We start from the raw sequence: 19,007 nt of genomic DNA on the forward strand, positions 1-19,007 counted from the left end.
GTAGTTCACAGTTATTCTTAACAGAGCAAACTATCCACAGATGAAGACCATGAGATAAGGTTGACAGCCCTGGAAAAAGATTGAGTCATTTTTTTCAAGATGTTGGTTTTATTTTGCCCTGTGGTCGACCTTGTTTTGACTCTAATAAATAACCCACCAGCTGTAGCGTCAGTTACTAATACTGTTTACTGAACTGTTGTTGAGTTATTTTATCATCCATCTCCACCTGACAGATGTGCTAATAATTGTCTTCTGATCTGTGCTTACTGTATCTGGTTTAAAGTGAATTATGGACGCATCAAAAACAAACGATTACTGTATACCAGAGCTACAGAAGACTTATCATCCTGCGACCAGTAACACCATGTATCTTATTTCATACGACACAGACACACATCTGTTTTCTGTGATCCCTTCTCGAGATATTAATTCATATTTTTTTTTTAAAACTATCCCATCCTCCTCTTATCAAGTCCTGTCATATCAGTGGAAAGATTAAAAGATGTAACTACATCTGGAATACAAAAAAAGTATCTTCCTAAGATCTGAGATTTGACACCCGGATTAAAGGTTTATTGAAAGATTATTTGGTATTAAAGATGATTATGATATGCAGAGATCTCTGTCCAGCGCTGGACAGTGCACACTACTGTCATATTTGCCTCTGTATTATACCGCTCATGTAATATTTCAAAACATAAATCCAGGCAGTATTACAGTGCCTGTAAGCTGATAGACCCCTGAGCTCTGGCTTTAATTTAGTTCTTATTTTTCATTCTTTTCCTCGTCCCTCTGTCCACCTAACCCTCCTGATACTTACAGTACAGAGAGATATGAAAACAATATATTTTGACTTAGAAAATAATTATTCCTGTAATGGTATCTTACCACAAAGAATCATTTTAATCAGGATGTTTTGAAAGATAATGCTTGCAGGGCCGAAGCATTAAACAAGCCACAGTTCAGCTTAGAGCAGGAAAACAGGAGCTGGCATCTGGGAGAAGAATCCATATCAAGTACATCAGTGATTCCCCTGTGTGACAAGTTGGTGGGATAGTGAGCTGCTCTATGCATCCTTCCATTAGTCCTTTTTTTATTGAGAGAAAATCAAAACCAGACTAGAAACACACTTGAACAAGTCTATATATGCACGACTCTTGACATATTTTACAGTTGCTTTGGCTCAGTTTTCACAACAAGAGTTTCGATTCGCAAGACTCTAAACACAAAATGCTGTACTCAGAATCTCACGTTGCACACAAATCAAATTTCCCACCAGTGCATGTATCAGGGAATTACAACACTGTGTGTAAATGTCCATTGCAAAATTGTAACCATTGTTGCATTTTAAAATAAAATAGTGCTGTCAAACAGAAACCAATTCTCATCAAAACACCATCTGTTAGTGGGCATTTGCTCAACATTATACAACTAGCAATTAATGAGCAAATACAGTAAGAATGACTCTCATGTTATTCATATGTGGCATTGCTGTAAATATACCGTAGATAATGCAGTCTACATTTTAAACTACAGTAGATCTTATATTCATTAAAGACAAAATGATCATGATTGTACTGTTACTATCGACCACTTTTGTTTCTATTCAAACCTTAAATATTACACGCACACATAAATCTAATCTAAAGCTAAAGTAATGCTGGAATTCATGGCTATAACATGAAACCACAATTTACACTACCAGCAGACAAAATGTGATAGTATTCAAAACATTTATTTTCCCTTTTTCTTCTTCCCACCACTTTCATACTTTTGACATGCAAGGCAGTCGGGGGGAAGTCATTAGCATCATGTTGTAATGCTGCTCACCAGCTATTGTTAGAATAAAGAGAAATGCTTCTAAACACACTGATGGTGCATTTGATGCAGTGATCTGTACCCTCAGTAATAAGCACTGAAACGTGTTCTGAAGACTTTACCGAGCCAGTTTGGCTATTTGAATTTAAAGTTTTGCATTGCACATTGAAACTCTGCTTTGAAAACAGATCCAAAGCAACTGTAAAATATTGTAAATTGAAGTGGGATTATATAAATCAAATAAATCCAAAACATATTAAACACGACTGGAGTATACAAAAAAAAAAAACTACAACTTGATAATAACTCTGTAGTAGCCTATATAGAGGTTTGAGGAACATTCGGCTCTGGTAACATACATGACAGATGTAGACACAGGAGGTGTTGTAACAGGAAATACAAAGGAGACAGAAATAGTTATAGTAGCTATATCCAGTATTAATATTTCCCTGTTCACGCTCCACATCCACAGACTAATCAGAATTCCAGGAAGTTGGTGACGATAGCAGCGTTGTAGATCAGGTCTGAGATGTAGCCCATGGAGGTCTGCGGTCCCATCTGTGGGTGGTGATGGGGGTGTGAGTGGTGGGGACCTTGGCCCTGAGTTACCTCCCAGTACACCGGCTGAGGGTGGGAGGGGACTACCTGGTCTACAGAGGCGTGACCTCCACCTGCCGCGCTGCCTCCGTACACGGCCTGATGAGTCCCAGATGGAGCCATAGTCTGGGGTTTGAAGTTCCTGAAAGCCTGGTAGGAGCGGGGGGCGGCCGAGTGGTGAGGCTGCCTGCTGATAGGCTGAGGAAACGAACCAGGAAGGAAACCGGGGAGTGCTGGTCCCAGATGCTGCCGCTGGTGGGGCTCCTCATCCCAGAGACGACACTCTGAAGGTTTTGAGGGACCCATTGTGGGCTGCTGGTGGAGAGATGAGGAAGATGGCGGCGGCGATGACGCTGGGTTGCTGTAGATGTGGATCCAGTCGGAATAAATCTGTGGGACATCCTCACATGAGTGGTTCGGCTCTTGCCTGAATATGTCCGTCAGGGTGGTTGAGGTAAGGAAAGCGGAGCTCACAGGCCCAGGGGGGGGATCTACAACCTCTCTACCCCCCAGGCCAGGCTTGGTGGACTTGGGCTGTCTCACAATCTTGATACTTCTGGCTCTTCTGTTTTGAAACCACACCTGTGGGAAATACAAAGACTTGTAATGCCTGGGTCATATTAAGATTAAACAAAAATCCTTTATTAATCCCACAATGGGGAAATTCAGTGGTGGAAGTAATCAGATCCTTTACTTAAGTAAAAGTACTACCCAAGGGCGTAGCACAGAGTTCTGGGCCCTGTGCAAAGGCATTCTCTATGGGCCCCTCCCCACATCCACAGCTGTTCATTCTAGCATCTTTTTGGGCCTTCCTCACATGAGGGCCCTGTGTACTCAGTCCCCTTTTCCCCCCAATTCCGACACCCCTGCTAATACCACACTGTAAAAAATACTCTGTTACAAGTAAAAGTCCTGCATTGAAAATGTTACTTAAGTAAAAGTACTTAAGTATCATCAGGAAAATGTACTTAAAGAATTAAAAGTAGAAGTACTCAGTGCAGAAAAATCCTCACATTTTAGAAACTGGAAACAATCAAAACACTTCTGTCTTACTATTTTGTAGTTGTCCTCACCAAAATCAGCTCGAAATAGGCCTATATTTGTCACGAGCTACTTAAGCGAACACGTATAGTAGTCATTTAATCCATTCATAATATAGAAAGATAGAGTACTTATAGCCGGGTTTTATACCGGGGAGTTTTGAAGCGACCCCTGCGCCGCAGCAGACTCACCTGGATCTTGCTCTCGGGCAGGTGTGTGTGCGCGGCCAGCCTCTCCCTCAGGGCGATGTCCGGGTAGGGAGTCACAGCGAAGGCCTGCTCCAATTCAGACAGCTGGGCTCGGCTGAAGATGGTCCTCTTCCTCTTCCTCTGGCCCTCCATCAAACCGGCGGCGGCGGCGGCGGCGGCGGCGGCGGCGGCGGCGGCGGCTCTGTCCGGCTCCGGAGAGGACAGCGCGCACTCACTCCGGGCATCTTATAATAAAGAAAATCCAAAAGGGAGGAGAAACAATACAAATAAAAAATAAAGACATGTAGGCTATATAACCTAATATAAAATATTGGGCTATATATTATATAAATAAGAATGAGGAAGATAAAATTCAACATTTAAATTTAGATTGAATTGTTTAAGGTCGAAACGCGCCGAGTTCTAACGTTTTTGTAGGCCATTAAAACGAAATCACAAGCTTCAGGGCTGAATTTTTATTTTTTAAATATAGGCTAGGCTACTGTAAAAAATAAAAAATAAAAAAACGTTTTCTTTTTTTCATTTACAAATAGGCAAAATAGCCATATAGTGCAATTTGCACTATAGGCTATTTTGCTTACTATAGCCTAATGTTTATTAGGTTGTGTTCGATGTTTATATTGACTTAGCCTATAACACGCGCATTTGTTTTGAACTTTTTATTTAATTTAGATAATATTTCTTTCTTCCTAATTTCGGATTAGGAATGCACTCCTTTTTCATTAAGAATGTTGTCTTCGTCTAGGGTTAATTAGGGTGTTTTCATTATAGTTGGCTCGCCTATTTAATTGATTGATGCTTAATTTACATTTGCTGTGGTTTCTCCAGTGGAAATTGATTACAAGAAGCAAAACATGAAAATTATCAATTGAATAGACAATTCTAAATGATATTGCACTCACCTTTACAGTGGTCCGGTTCTCCAAATAACGCCTTAAAATCCACCATGTCTCTCTGCTGGTTGTGTTTGAGTAAAGAGAAGTCTGAGTCCGTGAACAGAGCCATGACTCACACAGAGACACACACACACACACACACACACACACACACATCCGCTGCTCGGTGCTGACAGCTGAGGAGGAGTGACCGCTTCTTATACCCACATCAGATGTGACACCCCACACCCACAACCCATCCCTGCAAATCCAGGTGTTGTTCACCTCTGCCCTTCTAATCCCCATCTGAGAATGGAGCACACTAGTTGTTTTCATGCTGCATTGTATTATTTCTTCAACTGTTCTGCCTGTTTTTGAAGAGTTTTGGGGATATGGTAATGTGCTTATAGGCCAACACTCTAACATTCAATAGTGTATCATTATAATAAGAGATAAAAATCAGAGGGAAATAGCATTTCAAAATAGCAATAGCAAAATAGCATTTTTTTTATATGTTTATAATAATATAATGATCTTTATTTATAGAGCACTTTTCAAAATCCACATTAGAAAGTGCATAGGTTAGAAACAACAAAATAAAACAGACCAGCCATAAAAACATTAGGTTTTTAAAACGAAACAAAATGTATTTGGTGTATGAAAACCTGTGTAATGTAGGTATTTAGACAATGAATTAGCCGATGACTGTGCTGCTTCATTTGAAAATATGTCTCATTTCATTCGGGATTTGCTTAGGAAATGTTTTTTTTAAATGTTTTATCAGATCGACCAAATACTGAAGTTGTAAGTGTATGAGAATCAGTTGGAATCAATAAAAGGAGCCCATGATTTCTGAGCCAAATGTCCCGATGACACATACAGTATTAAGATATTATGATCAAAAATAATAAAAACAATTTTATAACTGTCTGTCAGACACAACAAAAATGTGTAGCCTATTTTATAAGAGATACTGGCCATCGAATTATTCCACAAAAATTTCCAAGTAGGTCAAGTTTAATCTTGAGATGAGCGATAATACCACTTAATTCCAATAACTTCAATAATCTTTGCATGGTGGACTGATCCCCCGTATCATAAAGAGTGTTCAATTTGTATTTACTATATAATAAAATAACGTTTTATTAAATAAAAAGAATATATAGCCTATATAATATAATAGAGTTTTTGGATCTGAAAATTTTATTACAATGCAGAAACTTGTCTCTTTGACTCCCAGTAAGGAACACAATGTTGACATTAAGGTGTCACACAGTACAATTTATTGATTTAATTTTCCATATCTCAACATTATCTTAATAACCCAATGTCACAGCATATGTGGATGTAAATATCAGTCAGCAACATATCATTTTATTTAGTCAGCTATTCTGCCCCACAAACAGTTTAGTTATACAGTTACATTTGTGAAACATACATCGTCTCCTTTGGTGAAATATTAAAGATTAATATGGACACTCACTTTCAAACATGCATGTGTGGACAATAAAGATTTATAAAACACATATACACAATAGTTGAAACCTTTGTCCAATTTGTCCAATATATCTCAACTACACACACACAGAAAAAAACTATTGTTGACAAACTAACCCAGATATTACTTGTAAATTCATCTTCTTCATTGCAGTTAACATTAGAGGACACACGCACGCACGCACACACACACACGCACACACACACACACACACACACACACACACACACACACACACACACACACACACACACACACACACACACACACACACACACACACACACACACACACACACACACACACACACACACACACACACACACACACACACACACACACACACACACACACACACACACACACACACACACACACACACAATCCCCATGAGTCATCTACCACCAGGGGTCAGTGTAGTCTTTTCAAAGTGCTCCCATGCCTGCTCTGGATCTCCAATCAGCTCACGGATGGGTACAAAGAAGGATGAAGAGGTTCAAAAAGGTGAAGTCTAAAAGGAGAAGAGCGCAGGAAATTACATCCTTTTGCTTTTGAGCTTCACTCAAACTTGCGCAGGTGGTTGTAGAGGGACTGGACGTAGGTGAAGACACACATGGGGTCTGGTTTACGACCCATGATCATCATGTCCTCCACCTCGATCAGCCGGTCGCAGCATGCCTTTGCTCTGAAGACACAAACAGAGAAACGCAAGTCAGAAGGGAACACTTTATAAACAGGATTTGGCATTGTGAAAAGTCAGAATGTTATTGCTGTCAGGCTGAAATCCATTTAGGGGTTCATTGATTGGTCTAAAAAATGCCAGGAAATCATGGAAAAAACACAACTAGAAAATGCATTTCCTCAGATAATGCTTTTGAATGCTGAATAGCTAAATTGCTAAAGCTAAACTGGATTAATAGTCTAAATCCGTGAGAAGTTGAAGTAGTGAGAATAGTTGGAAAAGTTGATGGTTTTAATTAGTATAAATTTCATTGACGAGTTGAATAACATAATTAATGTAAAATGGAATAATTAAAGTTTTTTCACCTAAAGCTACGGGAGAAGCTGGAGAGGCATAGCTCGCTACCCACCGAATAAGGCTAATAAAGTAATGATTAAAAAACCACAAAAATATCGGCCCGGCCCGGGGGTTGGGTTTGGGCTCGGGCAGAGAATCTAAACTCTAGTGGCAAGCGAGCTGCATCCGTTCGGCACACATTGCAGCACCACGGTGGCAATTTGTCGGCAGTTGAGAGACCCTGCCTCAATTCGTCGTCAACCCACAAGGTAAGTATGCATGGTTTGCGTTATTATGGATCCCAGAGCAGTTTTAGGCAAGTCCCGCCCTAAGAAGCAGCCCGATTGGTTGAAGTTAGGCATTGACCTTGAGTAGTTATCTCGAGCGAGGCCAATCATAGCTACAGTAAGTCTGTTTTAATGGTAACAAGTAAACAGGGAGCAGTACCGGTATTTGTTCTTGAATATCACTATAACCTTTCCATTTCTCAACCCAAATAAAAAATGACTCAGAAGTCGCAGTTTCCAAATACTTTGCGTTTGGCTCAAGAGAGAATGAGGATAAATAACGTTATCGTCAATGGAAAATCCACCAACCGTCTTGTCGCTCTGAGGCAGATAATTCAAAAACTATAACTCATATCGCTTAAATGAACATATTTTCTGAAACTAGACAATAATGCCTACGTTTTAACATACAAATGTATGACAAGTAAAAATTGTGGGCGTGAGAGCAATTTATAGAGAAGCGATGACATCACCCATGTAAGTCACACAATACACACCCATTATAATCGATGAAAATGCCTGAAAGGAACACAAAACTTAAACGTAAAAGATATTAAAACGCTTAATAGACCCTGAATATCTGAATTTGTCCTGAATGGTTTAAAGTTTGGATGAAGGAGGAGATAGATTTTGAAGAAGAGGATTTGAAGAATTTGAGGCCTCCTCTCATTGACTTAATATTTAAAAAAGTATAAATAGAACAAATGTTGAAGAAGTCCCATCATGTGCTTAAAGAGCTGAACATTTTGATATTTGAACGTATACAGAAGTTAGACGACCAAAAAATCTAAAAATAAAGAATCAAATAACAATACTATACATGCTGCTGAATCAGCATTCACACAATTACCTAAAGCACAAGGTGACATATTAAAATCAGCAGTCCAAAATGCAAAGATATTCAGTTTCTAATGCTACAGAACAGACAAAAGCAGCAAATCCTCCCATTTAAGAAGCTGGAAACATTGAATGATTGGTGGTTTTGCTTGAAAATGACAATTAGTCAATTATCAAAATGTAATATCAGTCCAAGCTATTTTCAGCATCTAATAGCTAATAGTGTCTTGAATAGTCCTGATGAAAACACAGACTGTTCCTTTACATCCTAACAAACATGTTTTGAGGCGTTAAAGAACGACACTATGCATGTAATAATTCATCTGTAAGTCTCTGCTCTGTGATCTCTTTAAGAGGTCAAATGTGAAGCCGTCACTACACATGGATTGTCTCTGTGACCAAGGGAATATTGTTTTTCAGTCAAATCAGCTTAATTCTGCAGCAGCAGTCGTCGAATAATACATTCTTAAATCAAGTAGTAGTAAATATTCTAATATATATGTTCTGGCATATAGAATAACAACTTTGCAGAGGGCTATAAAACAAAAGCTAAGTCTGTAATGCAAAGTATTAATAAGCATTCAAAAGGAATACAAAACAAACAAAAGGTAAAAATGTAGGTCAGATTTAAGCCTATACAATTCTGATCAACAATAAGACTCATGAATGAATTTGACTATCTATGGTTACACTATGTCTAGGTAATGTCACAACAAACTATTGATATGGAGACTTTTATTCTTGTCAGGTTGGGAAAACCCTCCAAACGTGTCGCTTCAATCAATTCTACAATGAATATGTAATGACTGAAACTGCATCATATCCATCATATCAGAAACACACTAAAAAGCTGCCTTGTCTTTATATTCTGATACTGCCATCACTCACTCTGCAGTTCCAAAGGCCAGTTCAAAGTTGTGTTTGCGGTTGGCGGGCAATAAAGAGTTATAGTCGAACTCAGTGGGGAAGAAGGAGTGGACCAAAGCGCAGAAAGCCATCCCATCGCTCCAGCTGGATGAGAAGTTCTGGATGTCAATGTTCTACAGAGAAACAGAGAAAAAGATGTGGTGATGATGTGGCAGTGTGTGACTTAACTGTGTCATCTCGGACCTTTGTGTGCATGGAAGAAAGCAGTAAGAGCTGAAAGATTAAAAGCAGGGAAGAACATGACTTGTAAAACTGAATGGAAGCTTGCTGTGGCTTCATAAAGCCATCTCCCCATTTACCGTCTAGCTCCTAATTATGATGGATAAAACAGACTTCCCCCCTCTTCTCTCCTCCACTTTCCTCGGCTCTCCTGCTTTCGGTCTGTTACATGCTTTTGAAATCAAGTCATTTCAAGACTGCCCTTTATTAGTCTGGAGTTTGCTTTGAATGAAATGCAACATGTCAAGTCATCGGATGAACATATTTCTCTCTCGTGTATGTGTGTGTGTGTGTGTGTGTGTGTTCGCGCTCCCAGTTAATAAGAGTCTATAACCAAAGCCACATGGAGCGGCTGGCACAAGCTGCTGTGAAGAAAAGGGTACCAGAGTGCAACAATGTGTTCTCAACCATGACTCAAACTACCCCCAAAACACACACACACGCACCCCTATATTCGCAGAGACCCTCACTTACATTCACCTCCACGGTTGAGAGGTACTGTAGATAATTAGCACATTACCACTGCAGCGTGTGCTGACAGGTTAAAGGTATATGAAAAACAGTTGGGCTCGTTTAAAACAGATTACTTTTTTTTTTTACTTTTTACTGCACCTCTGCTCCGCTCACGTAGCAAAATGTTGATAAATATATTATTCAGGTCTCTTTATTTGGCATGAACCTTGCGTTTACACACGTCTTGTTGAAAAAATAGACTTGAAGTGTAAATAATGTGTTCAGGCCGTGTTTACACCCTGGGTGAGACGGGGCTGAAACGCGAGCCTGACAGAGCCAGTGCAGATAAAATGAGATTGTATCAGTTCCGTGAGATGTGGGTTGTAAAACACGTCTGAAACGCTTGTGGTCGAGACACTGAGTTAGGCTCAGTCTTTACCACAGTGGCCGCAGTCTTTATGCTAAGCTAGGCTAAACACCTCCCAGCTCCAACACAAACGTGAAATTGATATCCATCTTCTCATCCCATCGGAAAGAAATGAATCAGTATCTACAAAATCGTTTCTGTACTCAATCAAAATCAACATGTCAAGTTTCATTCCACATAGGCAATCCAAAATCTACAGTACTTGTCTTTAAACCTCTGGCTGTCTGTTTTTGTCAAAGTTGCATAATTATGGCATGATACTGTAGTTGAAAGCCTGGATGTGGTGTGTTCATGTGCTGGTAGGACGATCTGTTATCTAAGGTTGAAGAACAGCATTACGTTACAAAGCTATGTTTCCAGAAAGTCAAACCCAAAACACTGCCAGCTGAAAAACATCTCGAAAAGAACAACGCGAGTTTATTATCTTCTTGCATTAACAGCGCTGCTGCTGATCTGCTACCGACTTTAAAGCTCAGAAGTTCAAACTTCCCCACAGGACAGTTTCCACTACATTACTGTGCAACAATAACATCATTTTGACAATCATATAACCAGACACACTGGATTACCTATCTCAAGCAAGTCTTTGCCAGTTGATTTTCATGCTATAATGCGAAATGAACTGATGTCAGTGACCATCTGGGAGGTAGGAAAAAGATATGTAATCAACTATGATCTGCTTTGGAAAATGGTCAGCAGTAATGTAATATTTGTGCAATTTGTTAGCCTGGGAAAACCCTGACGGATTTCCAGCTAATTTGAGATTTGCTCTGCAAGTCAGTCTGGCGAAGAGCCCATTCAAACCCTTTTCCAATGTCCCCCAAATCAAGGCACCAATGACAACCGTTGAGGTGGGCTTTACACGATGACGATAGCGCAGCAAAGGCGAGCAGCTTCTTGTTTACATTCAACATGATGGCCACCGAAGCGCAGCAACTCGTTGATGCCGCTGTCGCTGCTACGTCACCCGGCTCGTTGGTCTGATTGGTTGAAGGACTATCCAATGTGCCCAGAGGCATTTGAGCGGCGTCCGTTGGTGATGCCCCTTTGGAAATGAGCTGTGAATGAGCCTTTCCCAGACCCACTCTCAGTTACAACCATAGACAGTATATAAGAATGGACCAACAGATCCCGTTGCTCTGGACGGAGACCAGTGAAGGATATTAGAAGCACTTTTCCGCTGAGCGCTGAACGTTACTGTGCAGCCTCCAACTGAGAGAGACGACGTAAATGTGACGTGAGCAACCTGTCTGAAAGTTGTAAGTCTTCTGGTAGCTGTGTCAAGAGAAATCTCAATCATTCCCAATCTTGCAGAGACGGAGAGCGTAGGTATGTGTAAGGAGATAACATAGGCACAGGCTAATTATTGATCACTAACATGCTAGTTAACATTAGTAATTAAACCTAAACATCTCATGTAAGTCGAAACTGCCTGTGAGCTTCTCCTGTACTGTACGGTAATTTCTCTACTGTGTGACACAATCGTTAGCCTGTTTTTACAAAAACGTCTGCTATGGAGCCATAACGTGAGGTACGAGGTAATGGAGCCTTTTATATATTGTCGTGTTTCTTTAGAAATAAACAATGGACAAATAGAGTCTTTAAACGCTTCAGATGTTAAGTTATTCACTGTCACGTGACGTCAAAGTGAATGGCAGTCAGTGGAACCCTAACAGGAGGTGATCACTTTGTAGCATCAAAATGGCGCCATAGGAAGTTTGAGTTCTGAAGAGAAGCTTACCCCCTTGGTTACAACTGAGAAGGGTCTGGTGTCAACCAGGCTAGCAATTTGTAGCAAATGAGCTAAAATAGGCATAGTCATAAAAGCTTTGAACTTGTGTGGAACCTAAAAGCAACTTATGACATAATATATAGACCAAATGTTACAAAATATGGCTCTAAATAGGCTGAACATGGACAACAGGCTGACAGGATAACATTGCCAGACTGGAATTGTGTATACAAAGTTTGTAATTTTTATTTTTTTTTTTACCTGGTAGCCTATGGTCTTGGAGCGACACCACTCAAGAAGAATCTGTTTGATGCTGCTGGCACTGGACACCCCAAAACTTTGAGACCGCTTCAGTTTGGGTTTAGAGTCCACTGGTTTGGGGCGACTGCACATAAGCAGAAGCAGGGCAAGGATACATGAGAGAATTACAATGTTTAGGAAACGATTTACCTTAATTATAATAATATATATATATATATAATAATTCCCACATGAGTCAAATGCAGCATTACATTTCATTTACCTGTTACTGGCTTCAGAGTCCAGCCTTTCAAAGATAGATCGACGAGCCTGAGCGCCAATGTTGCGTGGCAGAGTCTGCGACCTCACCAACTCCCGCCTCCTCTCTCCGACCTGCCCATAGGACCTGTTGCCGCTTACATCACCGTCTCTGCATGACCGGAGCACAGAAGGGTCAGACAAAGCAAAACATATTTTACCCATCCTAAAAGATGTTCTTCATGAGTCACCTTTCACTCACCTATCATGCTGCAATAGCCCTGAGTAGGTGACAGACTTAGCTGGGGCTGAATTTGCTTTATCTGCAAAAGACGAGCAGTCAGTAAATCCTATCCATGATATTGTAGTCAGGATAGCATGTGTGTGTCTGAAAGTATGGCTCACCTTGAAGGCGGGGAGATCCCAGAGCTCTGATAGGTGTCGGGGTCCATGTAGAAGACACTAACAGCAACAAAGAAAAAGTAAATTGAAAGTTGTCAGTATTATAATAAAATAAAAGCACAGGTGAAAGCAAAATAATGATTTCTTTACATGTAAAATACCTCTACGAATTTTGCAAATAAATCTACAAAATAACTTTAAAGCCATGTAATTGCAGGTCTGAAGTTGGACATTAGAGAAAATTGGGCTCAATTCATTACCTGTAAGCTTGGTAAACTTTTCTAATAGGAGGCTTGTGTCTTTCACTTTCTCCATTTACAATGAATGCAGCATTACAACAACAACACATCTTACAATAAAAAACAAAGATGTCTTGACAAGCTGAGTTAGAATTGAGACCATCAGCCACCTGGTTGAATTGAAGACTCCTCTATTGGTTGGGTCTGGTTGGTGCTCGCAGCTGATTGGCCGGTAGGTGAGGCCTCAGGGACTGGAGAGGAGCGAGAACCAACAGGGCTGCTGGGAGAGTCGGGGCCCTTCATTTCTGCAGTCTTGGTGGTAGCGGTGATGGGGAGGTGGGGCATCCGCATGGTGACAGGGGCTGTGTGTTCGTGTGGGAAGTCATTGGGTGGAGAGATTTTTCCGTGTACCAACTCTGAATGTTCTGGTTGGAAATAAAGATGTAAAATCACATTGATGAAAGTTGTTAAGGCTGCTCTAATCAATACGTTTTAGACTAACAATGGCTCAAATGACGTGTGTAATTACGATGTGTAATGTAAAAGGGGTTGCAACTTGCTCATAGTAACAAACCCACAGAGAATAATCACCAGATTCCCTCAGCTCTATGGAGCATTTTATCCTTTTTCAGCTCATTGTTTTGGGTGTCCACCCCACAAAAACAGACAGACAAAGTCAGGGAATAACTGGTGAACATAGTGACGCATTACAACGCATTCTCGTTAACGATAACGTACGGAAACTTATGCACAACAATTCCTTCAGATCTTATATGGTCACATGACAGTTACGTTTAGCGGTCTTTACATTTAAATTTAGCTGAGAAAAGGTTGCTGTGAGCCGGCTACGGAGCACTTCGAGGTGACGGTCCTTTCAGGGGCCGTTGCAGTTGAGTTTAGCCGACAAAAGGTGGCCGTCATGCAGCAACGACAGTTAAGTTTTGGCACCCAAGAGTTAAGTTAAGTTAAGTTTAAGATTAGGAAAAAAGATTGTGGTTTGAATTAAAACACCGGTCCCCTTAGGTAGTACTTGCATAGAACAAGCATTTCCTAGGTAAAAGTCTTTTGGTTTTTCTGGGCCACAAACTCTGCTTCCCTGCTTGAAAGCCCTGTGTTTTATGACCCAGCAGAAAGAAAAACTCGTTCAATTATTGCAACTGTGATCATCATGATGAAAAAGCGTCAGAAAACATCTTTATTACAGGGCAACCTCTCCAACCTCATGCAGTTATAAGAATTAAATCAGCCTAAAAAAAAACAAAGTACTCCACAAATATAAAGTTTCTCTCCTCAGTCGTGTTGAGTTGAACCTCCATATAGATGGGGGACTTGCAATAGACAGGTTATAAAAAAAATAATGGTCAACATGGACGGAGCAGAAGCTAAAATACTGGCACTAGTCAAGCTCCAAAAACCTTAACTGACAATAATCCCTGATGACATCATCAGGGTTGTTTTCTCTTCCACAGAAGACATTATACAACTGTTTTTACAGGCTGAGTAGTATTAACCGTAGTTAAACCATAGTCCCCCTCCCCTTTTTTTCAGGGTTACTATATGACTGCTACAGTTGAGACGTGATTACCTGTGGTAGCAGCATGTCCATTCTCCAGTCCAGCATGTGTTGGGGCGGGGTCCACCTCTATTGGCTCCTCTCGCTCAATACTCTGAAACACATAGAATCGTAGTGAACACTTGCGCCCTTCATTGCTTTCAAAAGGTGCATGAAGTCATATTTGACCTTTTACTGGCGAGCAGCAGGAGGGCTGCCGGGTGGAGTTTTTTTTACCTTCAAAACAAAGAACAAGCTGGGAAGTTAGAGCTTTGAAAGCCAGCAATTTAAGCACCAGGTGAATTAATCATTGTGGTACTGATGAGTTGTAATGACTGATTGGCCACAGTATTTTTTGCTCTTACCATAATTGTATTTGTTGCCCTGTAATGTTCTGTTTGGAGACATTTATAAACCAGTATGTAGGGTTTGGATTCAGGGCCTCATGTTCCTCTGGTTTGAACAAAACAATAAATCCAGATGTCCGTTGCTCATTGAGTCATTGTTGGACCATTTCACTCTTTCCAAGTTTTGGACTTTTCTCCAACATGTGGGCCTATTTGACACAACTTCAGACAAAACAAAACACAACAACAAATCGGCGAGGCACGACACAACTCCACGCAAGTCTGCCGGTGTGTGGATAAATGAGCTTGTTGTTGTAGGCGTCGGAGGCACCGGGTTGGTGTCTAGTGTGTGTCTGCCTCCCCTCCTGTGATAAGACATGAGTCTTTGTTTTAAATCAGGCACCACTGTCACTGACACACTCAGTGATGGGAGAGCGAACAAAATCTTTTTGAATGATCTGGCAGCCTGACCGCTAAAGTGATTGCGATCAAGTTTTAATGTCAAACATGATCAGCATCTTGAGTTCACAATTCAATGTCTATGTAACTCTGTCTATTTCCTGTCTCTGAGATCAGCACAGACCTGCAGAGATGGCTCTTTTTCCTCTCTCCAAACACAACCAGCTTCATGGAAACAGCTAATCACTATCCTGAGCAGATACTTCTATCTCAAACTCTTCACCACATGGTGCTGCTGACCCACATAGGTTGTGGGTCAAGCTGTCACTTTCCATGTGGCCCTGTCAGACAGATAGATGGAGCTTAGTGTCTTGATAGTCGGCCCCTTTGACACAGAACAACACATCTGAGGTCAATAGTGCAGCGCTGATAGTTGTGCGCGTTTTTTTCAGGTTAGTATCAAACCGAATGCCACATTGTATCTGTGTTGGTTTAGCAGATCCTGAAAGAGGCTTTCAGGAGACCCTCGGGCAGCCAAGTTGGAGATCCTCTGCTCTTTGGCAACAAATAACTCTGACCAGCTGGTTGTGTTTCAAACTTGGCTGTCACAGTGGAATTAAATAGACAAGGCCGATTTTTGCACTGTGTTTAACCGAGAACATTATTTCACCGCTGGTGCATCTGATGCATCATTTCAGTGTTTGGATAACGTCAGCATGTTTGGAAGCAGAGCCGCAGCATCTGGTTAGCTTGTCTCTGCTGTCAGAAACCACTACACCAGAAGACGGGACCATACAAAAAAACCCAGCCTGAACCACTCACATGTATATGCAATCGCTTGAAAGTGTGAAAAATTAGTAATTTAGGACCTTTTCAAATAAGTGCATTGTAATCTCTAAACCTCTACAAATAAATCAAAACCATCTGCATGGCTAGATACAACTACAGGTAAGGGTAGCCTACGGGGGGGAAAAAAAGTTTTGTAGTTTGCGTGAATCAACCCGTTTGAAAGAATTCTATTTCTTAGAGATTAAGTCTCTAGCAAGGCAGAAGCCTAAAACCACCTTTGTATCCCCTCCTATCTCACCCACATGCACACACATAAAGAACAAGATGCTGTTCTTGCTGTGAGATAGCATGCTGTGCTCACTTGAGGAAATGGCTGGGAGTGTGTAAATGTGTGTGTGTTTGGCTGAGCTCACCATATAGGAATGCCGGTGGGGTGTGTGTGTTAAAACAAGTCAAGAAGAGAGTGTGTTTAGGGGGTTGTAATTTCATAAACAGTGCCCCCCCACTGTTTATGAAATGACAACCCCCCAAACACACTCTCTTCACACACATCTTGAAGGAATAAGGGAAAAAGTGATGACATTAATATGTATGAAAAGGTGAGAAAGGCAGAGGAGAGCAGTTGTATATTGCATGATGGGAAAGAAGGCAGAGGGACGGGGTAGTGAGGTGGAAACAGCTGGCTATCATGCAAGAGGAGGGAGACAAATTGCAGAATGTCTGGCTTTGGGGAGGGGAGCTTTCTCGGCTTAAGTACTCAGATCATCAGACGTCCACGGTGGGTCAGAGGGGGAAACATGATAGCGGAGCTGCTGAGGTTCCCGTAAACTCTCTGGTATCTCGAGGTCTTTTCTGCTGGCAGAACACATTGGTGCTCAACACTTAACATGGCACAGTACTGACCAGGGACCTGAGGACATGCTGCACCCATCACATTTGTGCATGCACGCGGTTAAACAAGCACACAAACATTTTGGCACAAGAACCTCATGAGTATGCACACACACATCAAGTGTTATCTGTTGGATTAACCCTGCACTTCATGGACTGATTTATTGTTTTGAGGATTATCACCCTTTATTAAAATGTGGATGTCAGCAAGACAGTGGTCTCGCATTGCCAGACCTTTCTCCAAAGCACTGTGGAGTAAGGTCTGGCTCCACGCCAGATATATTCTGGGATATAAGGAAAAAACGCTCTGGATTGTTTAGGAATCAAATTTAAAGATATCATCACCTCAACCTATTAGCTGGTGGCAGCTTCCTCCAACAGTTACAATACAAGTCACGTTTCTCTTTATTGGCAGACATGTGTGTATTAGAGTGTTTGCTGCCTACTGATAAGTGGCTAAAAGTAGAAACCAACATGCAAAGATGACACTAAAATAGACCAAGCTGAGCTGTGTAGGTGCCATTAGCAGCTGTCACTCTCCTACTGCACAATAGAAGAGCAACAACCGATGAATACATGCACAATATTTCACATAGCAGTCTCATAATGGAGCAATAGAAGTGTAAGCAGACAAAAGCTCCCTTTTCTTTCTTCAGGGAACAACAAATCCTTTACTCCCCGAGAGTGCGTCATTGTATCATGAGTGGGGAACTATGAAATGTTTGGACGAAATCAGTGAAAGAAGGCAATGTGTGGAAAAGCCCTCAGTATGCATGTGAGCAGAGACAGAGGAAGAAGAAAAAAGATGATGAAGAGGAGGATGAGTGAGGAAAAGAAAGAGTTTGATCATACTAAAGTGTTGCCATCTTTATGTCAACCTGTACTTTACTGAGGCAGGGGCGACTCTAGGATCAGACCTTTAGGGGGGGGGCTCAGCACCCTAATGAGAATGTGACACGGATACAGTGCCTTGCAAAAGTGTTAATCCCCCCCTGCTAAATCAGTAATTTCACTGGATAACAATGAATATATGTAGTTATTATTATAACAGAGGATAAATGCAAAATATTGAACATATGAAAAAACTACAAAAGTTCCTTTATGGACTACCAGATTCAAATGAAATGATAATGAGGTGTAAACAATAAATAAATAAATAAAAAATTAAAATGTCTTTGACTGGGTTACAGGTGCATAGCATTGGTGACAGCGACACAGGATATTAAACCTGTTTCTTTGAACCTGTAATTGTTTGCCCTCTGGCACTAACAGACAAGTTTGCAAACTCTTGAAGCACTAAAATTGAGTTTTTTTTTTTTTAACTTCTCGTCACCAAACAGGACAAGATAAACCAAAACATGTCCTAAACAGCTGCTAGCTAACATTCCATGTGGAGTAAACTGGACTTGGGGCTGCCAACTGGTATTGATAATGTACTTTAGCTATAGTATTGTTTTCGTTGTACTCTGCTCAACACATCAAATGGCAACATTTATGTTTAATATGTTACACACAAATCAATGAAAAAGATGTTTGTGATAGATACGCCTGAATCCTGAGTGTTTCCATACTAAAACTAAAGTTAATTCCCAATCCTCTTCCAGCGTTAACTCAGTGGAAGTTTGGTCTTGCAATAGTCCTGAACAAACCCGCAGTTTTTAAATAGTTTAGCCAGTGGTGTTTTTTTTTGCAACAACAAATTTGTCTTCTGGCTGTGGCAACAACAACACACCTTTGACGTTCTATGTGTGCGTCGCGTTAGGTCACGACAGTTTCCTGCGGCAGCGCTATGGCAACCAGTCATGAGGCGGTACTAAATCTGCAATGGAAAAAGAAGGACGGGGCACGGCAGCCGAGTCGAATCGAGTCGAGTCGAGCCGAGCCGAGTAGAGCTGCTTCTACCAGTGGGTAAGCGCCAATTGTTGTGTTGGCTTTGTACTGCAGCACGTTGC

General features: G+C 41.0%; 2 protein-coding genes across 3 annotated transcripts in view; both read right to left on the reverse strand.

The window, feature by feature from the left end:
• Positions 1–891: 891 nt before the first annotated feature.
• sebox (SEBOX homeobox) lies at positions 892–4,670 on the reverse strand. The gene is made up of 3 exons (XM_028574015.1): positions 4,568–4,670; positions 3,648–3,889; positions 892–2,997 (listed from the first exon to the last, which is right to left on the reverse strand). The coding sequence occupies exons 1-3, from the start codon at positions 4,668–4,670 to the stop codon at positions 2,296–2,298; spliced, it is 1,047 nt and encodes a 348-aa protein (XP_028429816.1). The 3' UTR covers positions 892–2,295.
• Positions 4,671–6,380: 1,710 nt separating this feature from the next.
• Positions 6,381–19,007, reverse strand: part of smtnl (smoothelin, like) — a 63,870-nt gene continuing 51,243 nt past the window's right edge. For both annotated transcript variants that reach the window (XM_028573363.1, XM_028573362.1), the window contains 8 exons: positions 14,663–14,744; positions 13,248–13,502; positions 12,842–12,898; positions 12,699–12,759; positions 12,462–12,608; positions 12,200–12,323; positions 9,069–9,220; positions 6,381–6,723 (listed from right to left, as the gene is read on the reverse strand). In XM_028573363.1, coding sequence (XP_028429164.1) covers positions 6,597–6,723; positions 9,069–9,220; positions 12,200–12,323; positions 12,462–12,608; positions 12,699–12,759; positions 12,842–12,898; positions 13,248–13,502; positions 14,663–14,744 — 1,005 coding nt within the window. In that variant the 3' untranslated portion in view covers positions 6,381–6,596. The remainder of the gene's footprint in view (positions 6,724–9,068; positions 9,221–12,199; positions 12,324–12,461; positions 12,609–12,698; positions 12,760–12,841; positions 12,899–13,247; positions 13,503–14,662; positions 14,745–19,007) is intronic.

The sequence above is a fragment of the Perca flavescens genome, chromosome 3 (assembly GCF_004354835.1).
Source record: "Perca flavescens isolate YP-PL-M2 chromosome 3, PFLA_1.0, whole genome shotgun sequence".
NCBI lineage: Eukaryota > Metazoa > Chordata > Actinopteri > Perciformes > Percidae > Perca > Perca flavescens.

What these genes read in the sequence shown, in the direction of transcription:
- sebox (XM_028574015.1), bottom strand. Translation starts at nt 4,670, where the DNA reads ATGGCTCTGTTCACGGACTCAGACTTCTCTTTACTCAAACACAACCAG. An exon ending in AGAACCGGACCACTGTAAAG is followed by an intron (nt 3,890 to 4,567) that starts GTGAGTGCAATA and finishes CTTTATTATAAG; the next exon opens with ATGCCCGGAGTGAGTGCGCG. An exon ending in TGCCCGAGAGCAAGATCCAG is followed by an intron (nt 2,998 to 3,647) that starts GTGAGTCTGCTG and finishes TATTTCCCACAG; the next exon opens with GTGTGGTTTCAAAACAGAAG.